General features: G+C 37.4%; 1 protein-coding gene across 1 annotated transcript; it reads right to left on the bottom strand.

The window, feature by feature from the left end:
* Positions 1-384: 384 nt before the first annotated feature.
* Positions 385-19,970, bottom strand: WDR1 (WD repeat domain 1). Its single transcript, XM_085309568.1, has 15 exons — positions 19,688-19,970; positions 19,257-19,378; positions 15,249-15,339; positions 12,039-12,186; positions 10,212-10,392; positions 8,272-8,349; positions 7,479-7,559; positions 7,144-7,377; positions 6,196-6,288; positions 5,314-5,465; positions 4,561-4,648; positions 3,034-3,144; positions 2,377-2,547; positions 1,364-1,508; positions 385-1,032 (listed from the first exon to the last, which is right to left on the bottom strand). Exons 1-15 carry the CDS (start codon positions 19,701-19,703, stop codon positions 923-925), a joined length of 1,821 nt encoding a protein of 606 aa, XP_085165694.1. The 5' UTR covers positions 19,704-19,970; the 3' UTR covers positions 385-922.
* Positions 19,971-19,976: the final 6 nt, after the last annotated feature.

Raw genomic sequence — 19,976 nt, 5'->3', positions numbered from 1 at the left:
TTCATATCAGGCAACAGTTTACATGCAACTGGTCTGCACATGCAAATGTATAAAACTTACTCAAACAGCTTGATTATCTTCTCAAAAATAACTTCAAGTCATAACAATGCTTCACTTAGTTTAATTCCTGTACTTTTTAAAGGTGTTGGAAGTACTCTGTTCTTTCAAATAACATGCTCCTCCTCCTTCAAACAGGAAATWTCTTTAATCTTTCACACAGAATGATTTTTTCCGACATTGAAATGACCACACACTCTTAATTCATAAAATCACAAAGGTGTTTCTGAAGCAAGAAGTTGCCATGACAATTACTTGTAAACATTAAACCCACAACAGTAAGTACATCAAAGTCCCACACTTCCATCCTAAAATAAACCACAAAGCTTTGACATGAAATACATAAAAAGTTTATTATGTATGTACCCCATTTTGTTATCTGGAGGAGAAAATATGAGGCAACAGTTTGGTGCAGTACAGAGAGGCAAAGCAATATACAGTAGCTGCACACAGCATGATTGGTTTCAGGTAACAACTATATATTCTTACTATGACCATTAGTACAGAAATGTTCTGTAATTAGAAAAAATGAGAAGTATTACTCTCATGCTGTACAATCTCACGTTTCTTGGTTAGAAAAGAACAACTGATTGAGTTTGAATCTTTCACGCCAACTTGCTAGGCTGTTGCCTCTGGAATGTTCAGCACAAAGTTTAAGCTCCAGACATAATTTAAGTGCTTTTCATGTGCAAACTGTTACTGGCTAAAGCTTTCAAAGTACATTTAATTACAGATATGAACACCCTGTAAAGATATGAGGATATGATAGAAGACCCAGAGGCCAATAGAGATTCTTTAAGAGAAATGCTATGTTCCACTGCAGTAGTTCTAGTCCCTGATTAGGTCCTTCCAAAGAGGGCTTATTTCATTGGTAGGAGATAGACCATTCTTTGACAGAAGCATCATGGGATGTTGTTACCAGAGTATGTTCATCCAACCATGCCAAGCCGCTTACATGATGTAGTCTGTGAGCATCTGTATGGCAGTGCAAGATAACAGAAAAGCGTTAAAAAGGCTAAGCTGACAAAATATCTTTAACACACATTCTAAATGTGATTTTGAGTTGCATTATATACTAGTAGTGTATTTTATGAATATACAAGATACATTTTATGAAATAAWAGACTTTCAAAGAGGCATTCTAGCTATTTTAGCTAGATAGAAGAGGCTGAAGATTATGGCATAATTAGCTTGGAAACATTCAAAAYAATGCATCTGGCTTACCATTTAGTTCTGGAAAATATGCACTATGCTACATTTCAAGAAAGACTGCCAACTTTCAAAGCAGATTTTGAAGCAAACATACCTGGTATCTTGACTCTGGTCTCYGGATCACTTACAGTCCAAACATATACCATCATGTCCATGCCTCCAGAAGCAAAATGTTCATTGTCTGGTGACCAGGCAATACAAACAATTTTTGCATGGTGTCCATAAAAGACATTATGTTCCTATTTCAAAGTGATCAGGAATACAGTGTTACTTCATGGATTTAAGTTATTTCAAGAAGATACTGACTTTTAAGCGTACAGTCTAACAAAATAAACAACAATATGATCCTGCAAGATTCTGAACATTGTAGATGTCCCAGACAAAGTAGTTTTGCAATGTGTAAAGCACAGATGACTGCAGARCTCCTAAAATTTCATTTTATGATGCTTATTTATAAACAGTAGTGGGATCAATAAATTCTAAACCTTTAGAAAAAGTCTTGCCACTTTCAGTAAAGAAAACTGAGTCAGTAAAGTGCACATGCAGCAAATCACTTATTACTCAGAAGTCTTTAAAATTTCTCAATAGATGTTTCTAAAAGAAAAATTCTTTGTTTTTACTTTGAAAATGGAACATTTTTCTAGAACACCACCCTGTATTTTTCTTTTCAGTGTCATTACAGTCAAAGCCTAAACAACTTTAAAGGCTGATTCAATTATTTACTATTCAGCTAGAAACTGGAAATTGCCAGTTAGTTGGCTCTTGATTAAAAGACACTAGATCGAAGGATGGACAAAATTCTCTGTCCCTGCGGTATCCCTTTCATTTCTTAGTCCTTACCATAGAGCTGTATGCCACAGCCAAAGTTTTATTGCCAAGTCTTTTAGTTTTATTGTACTGTACAGATTGCATGGATCAGATTAAGCCTGCATTCCTGTCCATTTTACAGAAATACAMACAATTCTCTAGTAGACAGAAACACCAAATATACAGTGATTTAACAGTTGTATCCCACGGGTTACATCACATTTCACTACAACAGATCTTAAGTTTGCCAATTTATTTATTTATTTATTTTAAAAGAACAACTGATATAGCAATTCTTACCGCATAGCCATCAGTGACACTAAAGACAGTGACAACCTTGTTTGCATCACAGACTGCAAGAAAGGCACCATCGTGAGAATATGCCAGGTCAGTCACCGGACCTTTAGCTTCTAAAGTCTTCTCATTTTTCAAAGAGGTTCCTTGGATTGAATACAAATAGACATTTCCATCCTACAAATTAAAAGTGGAGAAGAGAGGAAGGAACAAAACACACTTAACAATAGTAAAAGAATGCTTATTGAACTATTGGGGCTCTTTCACCAACTCCATCTGGTACTATTACACTGGGAAATAGTTTAAAGAAGCTCTCATTTGTACAAGCTACAATTCACCAAGTCTAGAATATACAGCTGATTTCTACAATTTGGGCAAAATTCTGCAAAATGCCTATTTCAAGATCATATCGAGTGGAAACATTAATAATTTAAAGACCACAAAARCACAAAAAAATCAAGTAGATGTTAGTAGAGTCACAATGGTGGGAGAAGCTGGGGAATAAAAGCCAATGAATTCCAATTACRCATTTATTTATTACAGTACTGCTGTTGTAACATCTGTCATCTACTACTTTTCAACAGAATAACAAATCTACTTTTTTAAATGTTACTGTTACTAGTTCAAATGTTTACAGGAGTTTTTAAAAAAGTGCAACCTTACCACTCCTCCCACTGCTGCTGTGCCTCCGCCAGGGTGAATGGCTACAGCTTCTGGCTCATAGCCAAGGTCATCAATTGCAAAACATTTTTTCTTATCTTTCATCAACACAATCTGTAAATAGACAACCATGAATTACTAAGATCCTTCTTCCAAATGTCTGATAAATGACTGACTAAGCTATGTTCCCTAGTCATAAATAAAAATCCACTCTGCTGTTTACTGCATTTTGACCCAAAGCATATGACCGATTCCTTTTTTTTTTTTTTTTTTTTAGGAAAAAAAAAAGAGGGGAGAAGAAATGCCTATGTGCAGTGACTAACTATTGTTGTGTTGCCATACTAACGAGTGATTTAAATGCTCTAAATTAAGTAGTACAGGATATGCTCTATTGCATTCAGCTTCACCTTGCTTGGTCAGAACAGAAGAGAAACAGATAAAGCAGTGTTTTTTTTAGCAATACTTATTACCTTCCTGGTTTGCTCTTAAGGGARGAGAAGGAGGACTAAGTTAGCAGGCAAGTTGATACTGCAATGTAACATTTTAGGAGCTATCTCCTATCCAGTTCTACTTAATAAGCAACTGGAGTTGTAACTCACATCAAAAAACACATTTGGACAACACTACTGAAATCCTAGACACAGAGCCAAGACCCACATAGAAGGCAAAATTCATTAGAAGCTAAGCACGCTTTGATACTAAAATAGCCCTGGTGGCACAAGTCTCTCTGGTTTTGCATGATCTGAATTCTACAGGCARGCAAGCTAGAGATATCTGCACTGTACAACAGCATTAGGTTGTTAGTTAGTTGGAGAAGAAAAATGCAGAACTGAGAAATCCTTTCCCTAAAGTCGCCTCACTGAATACATTAACTAAGACCATTACTTAAGAGATTAATGCGCTTGTACAATCATTTGTTAATTCCTATTGGGCACTGAAAATAAAAATCACCTTTATAAAATGATTAAAAAAATATGTATCAGAAGTCCTAAACACTCAAAAGCAAAAAGTTTCTTAAAGGTCACTTAATGGTACATAAAAGATTAAATGCATTTATTGCACCTCAATTACGTGACAGAACAAAGTTACCTTTCCCACTTTACCCTTTTCTGCTTCCCCTTTTTTTGGCTCCCTCTCTCCAAAAGGTAAGAAATAAGGGAAAGGGAAGGGAAATAGAAACAATAACTTTGAAATTAGCAACAATTCAAAGGTTTTAGGAGCCTTCTACTCTTTACAGTCAATAGCTGAGATGATTTACTTCAGAAGCACTTGAACCTACAACTTAGAGCACATCTAGTCTATTCAGTAAGTAAACAGTCATAAAACGGTCAAATTAGTATGACAAGCAAAAAGACAAGCCTGTAACAAGTATCTTGCTTCATTATGTTCTCACAGGCTTATTAATAAATACCCCAGAAGCATGAGGTGATCACACACTAAACAAGTTTCCATCACCATTATCATCACGTTACCATACACTACATTTTCTAACAGAACAATTGTACTGCTAATTCATGAGCTAATACTTACTTGTCCGATGCATAAAACTACAGTATATCCACCAGGACCCACAGCTAAACATTTTGGTTGAACATCCATTTTCACAGTATCCTGACCGCTGAAGTAAGGTGTAGCCAAGCGGAGAAGCAGGAGGACAAAACAAAATATATCATTCCAAAATATACCATTCTTATTTTAAAGGGACTATTCAAATCGTCACCCCCTAATGATCTTCAAGAAGTTGCAAAATTTATTTRTTTTTTAAATACCCTGCAGTTTCCTTGGGTTTACCCTTCAGAATCTTAGTATCTTTATCAAGCAGTATATCTTCAAAGTGGAAATTAATGTTACTATACAGAAGTCTGCTTTTTGAATTTAACTAAGTGATCCTAATAACATTCCACAAAATTGCTTGCTTAAATTGTGATTTCCATGAAGAAACAACCAACCATTTTCCACCCCTTCTAACCACACACTTCAAATTTATTAAGTCCTCCTGTGTATTTAGCACAGGAAAACATATCCTTCCCACCACCTGCCAATTAAGCCATCAATACAAAGCAGATCTCTAACCTGCGAAAGGGAGGAAACACAGAGTCTGGGATGCATTTCTCGTTCTCACAAAAAAAAAATAAGGTTGGTACAGCAATCATTTCTACAGTTTCTATGGTAACTTAAAATCTGAACAAGTTGTAACACAGGATTTTCTGCCACGTAAATCAACAAAAATCTTGTTCTGGTGTTGCAGCCTGTTATACAACAAGACGCAATAGTTCCACTAACCTGTAATCCCTCTTGCTGACGTTGGTATAGCGCACAGTGTCATCCATACTGCAGGTGACCAGCTGATCCATTTCATCCACTGCCATTCTAGAAACCTGGTTTGTATGGCCTTTCCCAGAAAAGCCATCATTCTCTCCAGTTTCGGAATCCCAGTAATGTGCACAATAGAGTTAAGGATCATTTAAACACATTGGTGCAGCGTGCTASCTAAACCCATCACAGCCCAACCCTTTGGCAATGCCAAAAATGTCAAACATAGACTGTATTACAATTATCTTGCTCCAAAAACCAACAGGACTGGAAYTGCTGTAGTCCTAACCAAATTAAGAATTCTCTTGGGTAGTGAGAAAGCCCGATTACATTTGAGATACCAAATAAAGAACAGAACGTGACACAGAACTTCAAGAACCTACTTAAACTACACGTGGAGAAAAACACAGCTCTAAGAAATGCTTGTTACTGAGCCAGAGGGTGCATCAAGAAAATTTATGGCTCTCTTCCTGAGMATCTAAAATGTTACTTGCAATAGACAGGTACATTGTTTTACAACAGCAGCAAGAGACAGCAATACAAACATAGCATATATGGCAAAGTACACATGGGAAGTTACAAGAGAATTTATGATTACTTCTTCCTCTCTGCTAACAATCTACCACAGGAAATGAGAAYTGAAAATTAATAATTGGCACATATTTAAAACAACAAAGAGGCAAGGTTAAAGGCAAGCACTAAATACAGCAAAAAAGTTAGAGGAAAAGCAAAATAAACTTTTTTAAACAAAGTATTATGTCCAGTAAAGGTAATTGTTGTCTTAAGCAAAACAATTTTAAGAAGCTCACTCAATCTAAGGGGCTAAAACAAATATCTTTTTATCATTCAAAGGATATTAATATGACCATCATTACTTCCAGAGTAGATATAGGACTTTCCACCATTTTTATGCACTGTGAGACACTGAATTGATTTACTATGACCCTGTGAATAGAGGCATAACAATTTTGATGGGCATTTTCTTGTTTTTAATATGTACATAAATCAAACTTGTTTGAGAAAGATCATAGGCAATTCAGAAGATAACATCGTTTTACTCATAAGCATTAAAGGTCGCCCAGAATACAAATTGCTAGTTAATAGTGCAGTGATTTAACTGTTACAGCATTGCTATTTCCATGCACTGCTCCTTAAAAGGAATGAATAGGCACTGTAAATAACCCTGTTACTGAGCCTGCTGGACCAAGGTATTTTCACAGCCTTTTCATAAAGTTTACTGTTCAGCCACTTTACAAKACAGGGGAAGAGGACTAAATATGGTCATGTACCCACACTAATCGTCAGATTTAAAGCGGCAATAGCAAGAATCTGGGACATCTATTTCTAGTTCATGTAAAAATGTAAGTTCCCGTGAGAGTGCTGTGTCAGYGAACTCTATAATTCCCCAAATTAAAGTTCAATTGTATAGTAACCCTAGTCACCTTGTTCATGATATACCAATGTGGTAGAACAACAAGAAACGGGCATCCTTGGTAGTTTTCTATCTATGTTGTATTTCTTTTATCATCTCAAGAAGGCTTAAAACTACTATGAAAGACTGTTTGATAACATTAACTGAAATCAAGATTGGTCTGTGTGTTTGTACAACATACAGTAACCACATATAACATTTAACTTTGATTTATGTGACTTGCAGGAGTCAGACAGACATAGCTGGTTTGGCGACGCGAAGTAATTCAACAAAACTGTTTTTCAATAGTAACTATTCCATCTGAACAATTTCAACCAGTGAACTGTTTATTGCAGAATCTGTGGTGCAACAACAGAAGTTCAACCTACCTTTATGACACGTAAAGGTTTATTTGGATTGTTCTTGTCCAAATAATTGATATAGCCAGAGAGAGAAATACTCAATAAGTGGTCTTTCTGCCACAAGCAACCCAGCTGCTGATCCAAAACATTTGATCCCATGTTAAAAGTACTGACAATAGAATTAGCACCAACATCCCAGATTTTAGCAGTTTTATCTCCAGAAGCAGAAAGCAGTTGACTACTGTCAGGGCTCCAGCTAATCTGTAAAAACAAATGCCACCACAAGATAGTAAACAGATTTATTACCGCAATACTCCACTGTCCATTTATGGGATCATTTACACAAACGAGGCGATACTTACAGCATAAATACCTCCATCATGAGCTTTGCCTCCACCGAGAGCACACACTTTCTCTCCAGTCTTCCCATCATAGACAAAAATCTGAACAGAGCACATACATACCATTTAAAGAGAACTGAAATGTTACGTTACTTGCATTGCACAGATCACTTTTCTGTTGCATGGTGCATTTACAAGCTGATCAAACACCGCATTCAAGGAAGAAGCATAAATATTCCTGCATTTAAAACTAACCGGATAAGATGAAAATTGTAAATAAGCACAGTGAGCCACTCCCACCACAATTTTAAATGTCAGGATCCAGTATACAGATGTCACATTTTTGACCCGTGCTGTGACAGCAGGTTGACAATAGCACTGCAGTCATGGGAATCTGCCTACTTGTAAGGATCTCCTCACAGCAGAAGTGCTGTTATCAACCTGCCCTTATCAGCCAGAAGTTCATGTAAGGTCAGGATGCTATCTGAGTTTAGTATTTCAGATGAATCAGATAACAAGGACATACATATTCCAAAAGCCTGATATACTCCTGCCAACATAACCTCTATTCCTGCCAAAACAACCTCTAAGAAAAGTAATAGAGAAATAAAACAGAAAAAAGCAGARTGAGAACAGTCTGATGGACATCACAACTGTTGCAGCATTATAGGAAGGCACTGAAGGTTTAAGCCAACCATTTCACAGAATAAGAACAGAAACTACACATTTTACAAAGCTGATTCTATTCCCAAAATGCCTGAAAAATCATATTTTTCTCATCCTGAAAGAGCTAGAGTGGGTTAGTTATTTTTACCTGGCCATCTGCACTAGCTGTAGCAAATCTGTTTCCATCAGGAGAAAACTTCACGCAGTTCACAAACCGTGTATGGTCCTACAGAAGAAAGAAGAATGAGCATGCAACCTAACAGCAGACCTACGTACATTTACCTACTTATATACAAGATAATCTAGTGACACTGAATTTCTTTTTTATTCAAGCCATAAGCTTGCTGTGTGGGAGGTGCCTGCTGTAGAAAATGCTGCTATTCAACTGCTACAGAACAAGACTAGCCTCTAACTGAATAGGATCATGGGGATCAAGAACAGCCCGGCCCAGGGAGAAAACTCAGGGATCCACACTGATGTAATTCAACAAACTTAGTACAACACCATGTGAATGAGTACTACTGTTTAAGGGAGGGACAGAAAAAACTTCAACTGCAGCCTAGATGCAGGGATGGGACTCTTCTCCTCCAGTCAATGAACTCTTCCAAGCAAGCTTTCTCCAGATTTTGATTCTTGCTTCATTGTACAAACAAGTTTTACATACAGAAAATCCTTGATATTGTAAAAAAAAAAAAAAAAAACTATTGTTTTATTGGTTTTTCATTTCTGAGAGAATTCAGTAGTGCTAGCTCTGTGAAGTAATCAGACAAGTGATGTGTGATCCCTAAATAGAGTATTTACAAATAGGAGACTATTCAAATGATGCTAGCTAGAATACCTGTTAAATAGGGAAGCAACACAATGAGGCCAAAGCTCCCATAAAGAGATTTAGGAGATTATTTTTAGCATTACGAAAGGCAGGTTCTAACCTACTTTCTTTGATTAAATATAGAATTTTTTCTAGATGATATCTCAARGCTATAGTCTAAACCATGTAACAGCCTATACATGAAGCCCATACATCAAATCAAATATCACTTTAAAAGGGCGACACATASCCGACCAAGCACTCCTGGTAAACAAATCAGACTTCAGAGTTCCAAAAGAAACAGCTTAGCAAAATGTAAGTAGCAACTTAAGTTCAGACATATATTTGGCAACTACATCATTTCACTGGATTGCAGAGCCCAAAACAATTCCTTTTCTAGAACTCTAATCGAAGCCTTACTAAATTCAGTGTATAAAGTCTACTCAAAGCACATACTTACTTTTTTTWAAAAAAATATAGTAGTAAGACTTTATTTTTGTAAGATCAAAACTTTCTGAACTTACTACTGAAATAAAACTCAGTATTCCTGAGAGTTTTTGAGGCAAGAAACATGTTTTCTGCCACCAGAAACAGCTGTAGAACCTCTTGGCTTTTTATCTTCTTTGGCCTCAAGTAACAAAGACCTCAACATTTTAAATGTAGCAGTCCCAAGGTTTGTTTCATTTATATAAAAGATTTAACTAGTACAAGAAACAAACAAAAAGTAATATACGAACAGAAAACTGATCACATAAATTACATATTTATTTCTTTCAGAAATTAGCTAAATTTTCAAATACCTATGGCTCACCCTCGCAAAGTTGCCTTGGAGATTTCAGATTTGACCACTCAAACTCTTAAACAGATTGAAAATTCCATCCACACAAGCACATTTCTTGAAGAAAGCACCYTGGAGAGTACTAAAAAAACTCTAGGCATGTCTGCACTGAGAAGCAGAGCTCAGAAAGCAGAAGAATAAGGCCAGTGAAACTTGCTACTTATTATGTTATGGGAGARGACGTAAAGCCAGAAATTAGAAGAGTGCTTCAGGTTTTCTTCCTAACCAATCATTTGTTTTGGCTTTGTTGGCTTGAGAGAAGCCTTCGGTTATACTCAAACATTAATTTAAGAAAGCCACCTGACACTAACTGCCTCAATAGGGGAAGCTAAGAACTTCCTCTGTTACAACAGWGAGTTGTGAGAAGAACTGCAAGATTGTTGGAAAGCTTTTGTCAACTTGCTGCATAGTTTAACAGAGCCACAACTAAGCTTAAACTCACACTTATTGTAAACTTGAACTTGAACGGTGGTCCCTCAAAGAAAGCGGCACAGTTGTCATCACTGCCGGTTGCTAGGCGGTAAGGTCTTGTTTGTTTTATGTCCACACTATTGATCACTTTGTTGTGCCCAGTAATCTCGCCAACAGAAGAACCACTATCCCACAGGAACACTGCTCCAAATCTAGTTAGAGAAGCAGACAATAACTATAATTCATAAAAGTTAAATGTAGATTAACTCCTTAAGCATCTGCAAACAGCAGATTTGAGTGCACTCAAAGAAAAGAAATTAGGTCAYCTCGTTAATCTCATGCAAGTGCATCATTGTTCTCTGAAGGATATTTGAGATCTTGCTGGGGAGAGACATTTGGTAAAGGGACTAGACAAGTTTTATGTATAAAGCTTCTAAAATTCAGAGATATAAAAGATTTGTTTTTTACTAAGTCTGAAAGCTCAGGTTTGTATAAGAAAGCGGTAAACTGTTCCCAGCTGTCCAGTCACTATACAAAATGCAGAGTGCTTGGATAACAATAGCATCAGCTCCAYTGTTTGATTATTTAGCTTAGACTGGATACCATCACATTTAGAYGAAAGTGTTCAGGTTTCCATGGGTATTTCTACAACAAAACTGATTAGCTACTATAGCTATTCTGACTAGCTTGCTAATAATTGAGTTGACACATTGTAACTGTTAGAGCAGTACAATTCAATAAATCTCAGAAGAGAAGGCTTAAAGAATACTTAGATTTATCAAATGAACCTTAAAAAAATGTCAACAGTTATTACTGAAAGGTACAAGGAAAAGGTTTATAAAAGCATCTGTCAGTTCTTATTTAAAATTAACTTACAGAAGAATATAATCAATACATTGGCATTACATTGTCAGAGCATCGCTATTAAAGGGCTCTATTGAATCACTTTAGCAAAACTCTGAAGTCAAAGTACCTATGCATAATATTAAACTGGCAAATTTTTTCATGTAGGATAGCTAGTTTATTAGTACTTCTACCCTCAGGGGCAGGTGGGGAGGCAGAAAAGATACAAAATAGCAACTGATGGACAATGTACTGTACATCAGTTTTTCTCTAACAAGAGAATGAAGCACTAAAACCAAGGAACCTCTCTCAAATATCAGGACATATAAGATTAAAAAAAAGGAGTGTGGAAAACTTATTTAAGACCTTAAGGCCCAAAACTACCTGCTCCAGACTATACATCAAGCTCTAACATTAGGGAAAGGAGTCACCACAATTCTCAAGCTACAAGAGGCATCTCATTTAGACAAGGATAACTGGTTGTGATTTTCTTTGAAATTAGCATAATAATTTTTAAAAATATGAGTGCATTGCTGGAGAAGAACATTCAGATATGCTTAAAAAAAACAAAAAAAACAAAAAAAACAAACAAGCAAACAAAAAAAAAAATCTTCAGTTATATCCTCTCAGTTCAGGAGGGGTGAAACTGAAGAGGGAAAAAAAAAGATCACTTTGTGGTTCCCTTTCTATTCTATCTAGACTAAATAAAGTAGTCTTCCAAAGATCACCAGGMATAGGTATCATTAAACATAAAATCCACCTCTAAAAAACAATCAAGATACCATTCTGTTAGAATTACTCARTTTAAGATCATGGGTATTTTCCCAGTACATAAGCCATTTTGTTCTACAGCTATCAAATACTGCATAGAAAGTTCCGCTGATGAGCACCATGTCTTTAAGTCTAAARAAGGAACAAGCCATGACTATTTTCCTTGAAGAATTAAAAGGTTTTGCATCAAAGAATTTGCTTTGTTAGAACACAAAAGTTTACAGCATATAGAAGAATTACTCACTTTTCCCTTCCCTCTCCAACCACGGCTATTCTCTTGCTGTCTTCAGTCCAAGCAAGATCCTTTATTTTTCCTGCAAATGGCTGATATTCATACTTCAGTAGGTGTTCCTTCTGTGTAGTATCCCAGATTCTCAGCTTTCCAGAGACATCTGCCATAACATAATAGAACATAACTAYTGCAGTTCCAGTATGACTCAGTCACATGACTCAGCAGTCTGCCAAGATACAAATCTTCAGCTACCCTGAACACTTGTACTAGGGACATACCATCTTACTCTATTACAATTACTCTATTACAAAAAGAATAATAATAATAAAAAAAWYACACTTGATTTAGGGATGCCAAAAACTACATCCATTTCATTGAGAGACTGTGTTTTTTTAACTAGATATAAAGTTAAGATATGCAGCAATAAATACAACATATGCAATCAGCTTTAAAAGAAGACATGCAAAAAGACTGCACACTGAGAGGGTAGGAATTCACATGTTATCTGCTTTTAAGTGCTGTTTTAAGTGCTCCAGTGCATGCATGCTTACCAAAACAAAAAGAGAAAACTCTCTATGAGCTACAACACAGCTTATCCACACATCACTGGAAGGTAAGCTACSTTACATCTAGGAAGGTAAGCTACCTTACATCTAGGTTAAAGAGAACAATGTGGTGGAGAGTAGCTGATGCACTGAAATTCATACTTTAGGTTTTTTGAATCCTTGTAGCAAATCTGTTTTGCATACAGGTATCAGTTATCTGTATATCTGTGAAGAGATTTCCTTCCATAGTACTGGTTTTCTGAGCATTTTGATTTACCTACTTTTTCCTATACAAAAGCATGCATTCACTTAATTGTGCAGGTATYCATATACAGCATTTGGACTACTACAGAGGAAGTCAACAGAATATTCAAAAATGTTAGTGTTAAAAGCAGCAGACAACACAGWTCATAACAATTGAAGATGCAATATAACGAAAGCTTCTTTGGTCATTGTTTCCTCTCAGTATTGCAGAGGCCTAAAGCTTGCTTCTATTCACAGCCAATACTGTGGTAGAGCATTGTAAATTGAGGAGTTGTTCTAGACACAGACAAGTTTATATTTTTATAATGAAAGTCGTATAGCAAGTTATGTGTATTAAACCCTTCATAAAAGCTGTTTAACAGTAAATCACATATTAAAAAGGTATGCCTTTCACCTCAGCAGAGCTCTTGATTCATTATCTACTATTTATCAGTGCTTCTTTATAATCCAGCTTAGACATAAAGCATCCTCACATTTCTAGGACTGACCAAGGGCTTATCTTCTCCACTCCTGCTAAAAGGACAAATTCAGAATCCTCCATTCTAATCTAAATAATGTTATTGAAATTAAATTTTAATTTGGACTTCAAAAATCCAGTTATTGTGCTCTGACAGGACACAGCTTGAATTTCATGCTGTCCCCAATCACTACACCTCTTATGACTGCAGTATAGGAGAAATTACCATAAAAGCCACAGAAGATTTTGTTAAAGGACTGCCTAATCAAATCTTTCAAGTATTAAAACATGCTGCACATCTAGTTCAAATTTGGTTATGGATATAGACATGAATCTTACATTATACTTAGAACAGCTTAAACAATCTAATGCTGTCTTTATACCTGTGYTTGGCAGCATCATGAGACTTTACAACTGATACAGAAGATAGTTCAGAGAAACATGGCAGCCTAAGCTTGCTTATTTAGATAGGACAGACAACTTTTGAAAAAAAAAAAGTCATCTGAATCTTCCTTAAAATGAAGGGGATTCTTTAACCTGATCACTAACAAAAAGAATCTTTACATGGGGACTGTGTATACACTACTGTTATTCTACAGAGGAATGAGAATCTACAAGGTTAAAAAGCTGATGGTTATATTGAAGGATCAATACAACACAAACCTAAAGCACCAAATCTGAAGAACAAAGAACACATCAGTTTGACATATGGTTCACACACAAGACTGAGCCAAGAAAATCCTGGCTTTGCTTCCCTGGGTGGGCAGAGGGGGGGAAGGCTATGCTAACCAACGGCCTTAAAGCTTTCTCAGTACTCAACAGATACATATATTAATATAGCTTTTAGCTACGCACAAATCCCAGAAGGGAAGAACTGAAGTATTTTAGATTTTCAAAAAAGTTGTTCCCTTAAAATTGCTGAGAGAAGAATTCCCATTCTAAGACCTGTGCAGTACGAGTCTTGAATCTCTAAGGGGTTCATATTCAGAGTATTTTATTTCCAGCAACAATAACCAATGTTATTTAAAAACAAGAAGTATTCCTGGACTGAGGTCCGCTAYTTGCTTATGAAGTATTTCTAGTTCACAATGGCAAGTAGATTTAAAGTAAACTAACTGCAATTGTTTTTAAGAAAGGGAAGTTGTAATAATGTATTTATTAGCATTCCTTAGCTGTATACTAGGCCTAAAGAGTGTTACCTGAAAAAGATCAACTCTTTCAAAGAAACTTCTATTAAGGTGGGTTTGTTTAGTTCTGCTTGTAATCAAAAATTACAACTAGTTCTGCTAATAATTCAAGGGAGGCTGCAAAAAATTCATGCTACCTATTCTCAGTCTACTGATTCACATATATTACACAAAGTTAAGAATGAATATCTTTTCCCCTTAACTTACCAGAGAAAGCCTTTAGTTCATGTTACAACAGTTACAACAGTTAAAAAAAAAAAAAAAAAAAAAAAAGCCAAATCTTGCCAAGTTCTGCCAGTAAAAAACATGGAAGGAAAGGAAAGGACTCTACCAGAATCACTGCCACCCAAAAGCATCCAAGCTTATTAACACACTAAACCAGTGGTCCTATATTTCAGGAATAAAATTGCATTTTACTATATGTACAAAAGCAACTCATTATGTTAAGATTTGTCCCTTACTCTAAACAGACTTGCATTTAAAGCTCATTTTCAGATTCTTTTTATTTAAATACCACTAGTTTTAAAAAGAACAAGCATGCCACTGAGCTCATTGCTTTAGAAAGAGGTWAGAAGTATAAAAATTTGGTACAAAGTACCAAAATTGGTCCTTCCCCACATGCACACAAAATTACATTAAAGTGGGTCACATTGTACAGAATATATGCAGCCAATGGGAAGTGCTGCTTCACTATACCAGTAAGTTCTGTGTTAAGCACTTTAACAGCTCTTTCCACACAGCTCATGCAACATGCACACTGATACTTTACCTCCAGATGCAATGTAAAATCCACTGGGAGCATACTTGGCAACTACAACCTGATGGGCATGCTCAGTGTAGATGTCAGCAATTGCAGGATTCTAGTTTAAAGAAGGAGGAAAGAGGAGGGGAGCGGGGGGGGGGGGGAGGAAAAAGTTACTAAGCAGTATTGCCCAATTTTCACAGGACTAAAATCAGATGTCAGAATTTTTCCCTGCATTCATTCTCTCATCCCTTCCCTCCATCTTATACTTTAAGGTGAAAAACTGGCTAAAATCAAACTCTACAGAGAAAAGTATAGAGTACATTGTGCAAAATTACTGTCTACTATAATTAAAACACAGTAATTTCTAACTGCCACAACTTAAAGCATTTCCTCTGCTATTTCCTTCTTCAGAATCTGCTGACCCTCAAAGAAACCAAAATAACCGGTCAAGTTATAGGCACCTTTTTAATAGGGCTGGMCAAGTAAAATAATTATCTAGGTAGAATACTAAATATACTCTGTGCTTTGCAGTATACATCCAAAAGTTCTACTACAATTAAGCACAACATATTGCACCCAAGTTACTCGCTGATACATATTCAAGATCACTCAGTAACCAATGAGATGTGCAAGACCTGCTCTTTCTTGCCAATGGACATCTAGTCCAAAACTTAATAGACTAGTGTAAGAGAAGTCTTCTCCAGTATCAGTAAMCATACTGGAATAATGAAAGAAATGCATCATTCACTGCCACGCTATCACAATTACATCTTTTCAGTCTTAAATATGTTTTCAGACACTCCAGATTGKATAATTAAACTGATTCAGTGTCTCAGTAGAACAGAGAAGGGGCCAAATCAAAAGGATGACATCAAAACACACAATTCTTCCAGTATCTGCTCTCAAATTAGAATTTGTATAAAATCTCCATACTGCACATCTTCCAGGTAGAGCAATGAACCAGTGCATCAGTAATACATTATTCTACTTTTTGGAACATTTTTAATACCAGTTACCAAGTATTTTCCAGTTCCAGAAACTTGACTTACCTGGTCAGAAAAAGAGCCCATTTTAATTGCTATRATTAATATACAGTTGTTCAATTATACCAGAAACCCACCTGGTAATATGGTATGACTCAGCTGTCCAATCAGAAAAAACTAAAGCACCTGCTCTGTTTTAGGAAGCAGACAGCCTCTTGCTCTTACAGTACTGTAAATCTCAGGAGATAGAATATAGCTTACTCATGCAAGAAGCAGCTCTTTTCCATTTCTGGTACAGCATGCTTTTACATTGCTTGAGTGCATTATAGCCCTGCTTAAGTCTCAAATGTCTGCATTTACAGCATCCACATGCCACACTCCGTTTTGTGTTTTACTGGATTTTAACTAAGCAAGGCAAGACAATGTTTCCCCCATTCTGTAGTTGCATCATCTACAGTTTCAGGGCACTCAGAAAACTGTATTTTGTTAATAGTGATACATATATAAGCAACTGATGTTTTATAGTAAGAACCTCCAAGAGTCCTTAAGGCTAAATAGGTAAGAGATTGGACTTACAGACTGAATTAAGGGGGGTAAGGGGTAGAAGAAGGATAAAAGTCAGGCCCCTAAATTCAAGGTATGTTTAAGAAATTTTGAATACAAGCAAATAAACCAGAGCTGGCAACGTAAACGTTTGTTATTTGATAAGATTATTTCTGCTTGTAAGTTCAGTTTTCTAACTTGAATGTCTTTCATAGCTCCAAAAAGGGCATTTCAAAGAAAGAGTTTAACAAAATTACAACATTAGCCAGGACAAATGCAATACCTAATTATATACTGTTACTTTTTGAAGAGGGCTAGGGGCAAGTTCAGGGATAAGCACTCTCACTGAATCTACGTGGCTTATTTTGAACACTGAAACTAGAGCCACTTAAGAAAGTGAGTAGTTTAAGTTCCAAGCTTCAAAGTAAGCTTGGACCTATGAAGATGATACAATATTAATGAGGCATGAAACCTTACAAATATCCCTAGTCCTTCTTATTTACAGTGCTTTTCCAGCACTTTTTCTACTTTAAAGAAAGTATTCAGATCATGTTCAAAAATCAAGCATGAACTGTTCACTCAGCACCATACTTTAGCTGCTGCTACAACTTCAGCAGATTTACAGAGCTGATCACTATATTTTAATGATGTACTTGTTTTCTTTGTTTGTTTTTAATTAGAGCATGACTGTTCCAGGTGACACTGGAAAAACTGTAGAGGGACTGCACAGGGCCCTCCCAATACTTCATTTCCTTGTTACAAGCTGTTTATGCAGGATTCAAACCTTCAATGAAGGCATGAGTGGCACATTTACACAAAAGTTTAGGAACAAACTGCAACATTCCCTGACACAAAAACCATACTGTTCGCTTTGGTCAGTTTTTGTATCATTGCTACAAAACATTCTGTAGCAGTCTGCAGAATGTGTTCTGTCAATCATTAACAGTAGCAGCATCTTCCTACTTGCCAGTTCAGGTAAATTTACATACCAGCACGAATTACACTGCAAAACCAAAGGTTTTTTATTACTTCCATTCTCAACTTTCARTGGAAGTTTGAACAGGTCTAAACCGCAGTTCCCCTAATCCTACCTTTCCTGTGTTCAGACCTTGCCATATGCTTTACCTTCTGGTTTTAACAGGGACTGTTCATTTGCACTGTGTGATTCTTCAGTGAGCTGATTCAAGAAGCCAAAAGAAAAATTGTTTTCTTCCAGTCTACCCACAAAACAGGGTTGGATGAACACTAATGACAGTGCAAAGGCAGCAGATCACAATACATAACTGGGGCAGAAACTGTGCTGTTGGCAGACTGGCTCTTCTCTCATCACACTGTGTGCCATTATTGAGACTTCTGGTTTCAGAAAACTGATTTTTTCTTGATACCAACGGTGAAATACTATTATCACATTATACTGAGACATTAACAAGAAAAGCAAAACCAAACTTGTACTTTAAGTGAAAAAAAAAACCTGATATCAAAAAAGAAACTTGTAAGAAATTAAGTGTTTAGCAGCATTTCTGTATTATGGCATGACAATGAAATAAGAAACAGTCATATATAGCAAGGGTGGTGAGAGGAATCAGGAAAATGTTCGGAAAAATTCAATTTACAATAATCATTTTACAGAAAGAGTCATAAAAAAAAAATCCATCGATTTAGAGACCTGAAAATTCCAGAGAAGCACAATCCATCCCACTACAAGCCAAAGTTACAGGGTAAAAAAAGGAAAGCCAATCTAGGAGTCTGGTTTTCCCAAAGTATAAACATTTATTCTGAAGGAAATTTTTTTTTTTAATCCAATAGCAAGCCAATAGCCTAGACATGTAATGYTTCCTCCATCTTTTTCAGAGCAATGCCATCTTTCAAGTAGTAATTTAAATAATATACTTAACACCTCCTATCACCACAGAAGAACTCAACACCACCAAAAACATTAATAGTGGTATTCCAACATTTAATCAATGAGAAGTTCTCCGTCAGCAGGGCTGAAAACTCTGAATGTACAGACAGCCTGCCACAGAGTCAAGTAACTGACAACTGCTCTGATTCCTGGAGTGCAGTGGAAAAGAAAGAAGCTATGGAGTAATGGACTTAAACATAGCTACTTGTCAGCATCTGCATGCTTCTCCTACAGGAGAAAGGCCCACTAGAGCAAAAACGGAAGAGTTCTCATTCATTAGACAGATCCATCTCTCAACTTCGTAACAGTTATGATAAACAGGGCCAACCAGAATATCCCTGTCTCTGGTCTACAAATCCCACATAATGACAGGGAGAGAACTGCGCATTTCAGAGATTTTCTACAGATTTCTACAGTCACTGTCCATAATTTTACGCCTGAGTCATGYGCCCTTCCTCTTCCCCTCCTGCTGATCTGTGACCTTAATTGATTTTACTAAATTGGAATAAAGCACAGGCTATTACAGGAGAAGGGCTGAGAAGTAAAAATGAAACTTAGCAAAACGAACTATATTAGGAAATAAAACAAATCAAGATACATTACATCAATGTTTCTGATGACGACACATTTTCCATTGGTGTAAAGAAAATTATTGCCCTTAGGATCACCTCCAATAATTTTGGAAACGCCTCTTTCAACCTGTGGGAGGCTGGCAAACACTTTTTCTACGAAAACAAGAGAGGAAAAAAAAAAGAAAGAGAAGGGGAGACATAAAGGTTTTATTCATTCCCGCTAACAAACGCCTCTCAGGCGGGCGCACGCCCCGCCCGGCGCCGGCCGGCAGCCGCGGTAACTTGTTGCTGCCACCGGGCCGCGAGGAACCGCCGGCTCCGCGGCCGCCCGGCACCGCCTCGGCGGCGGCTAACGGCGGCGCCCACGGCCGCGGGCGGGCGGCGGGATCCCCGGGCGAAGCGCCCGCCGGCTGCCAAAGCCGCCGCCGCGTCGCCTCCCCGCCGCTCCAGCCGGGCACTTACTGATCTCGTACGGCATCGTCGCCCACTTGTTACCGCCGCGGGTGGTGGCGCCGGGAAGGGAGGCGAAGCGCGCCGAGCGCAGGCAGACCCAGACCGGCCTCTCCCCGCCGCCGCCGCCGCCGCCTCAGCGCCGCCTCAGCCCCGCGGCGCCCAGCGGCACGAAGCAGGAAGCGCCCGCGCGGCCCGCCGCTCTCCCCTGCCTTTGACCATATATAGTCAACTCTGCTCGCGCCGCGCCGCTCCCCGCGAGCCCGCGCGCCGCTCCCTCCCCCGGAAATGCCGTCGGCGC

Source organism: Rhea americana, unplaced genomic scaffold (genome assembly GCF_003343005.1).
Source record: "Rhea americana isolate MKP2758 unplaced genomic scaffold, rheAme1 scaffold_30, whole genome shotgun sequence".
NCBI lineage: Eukaryota > Metazoa > Chordata > Aves > Rheiformes > Rheidae > Rhea > Rhea americana.
Note: the sequence above shows the minus strand (reverse complement) of the source record. Positions and strands in the feature narration are given on the sequence as shown.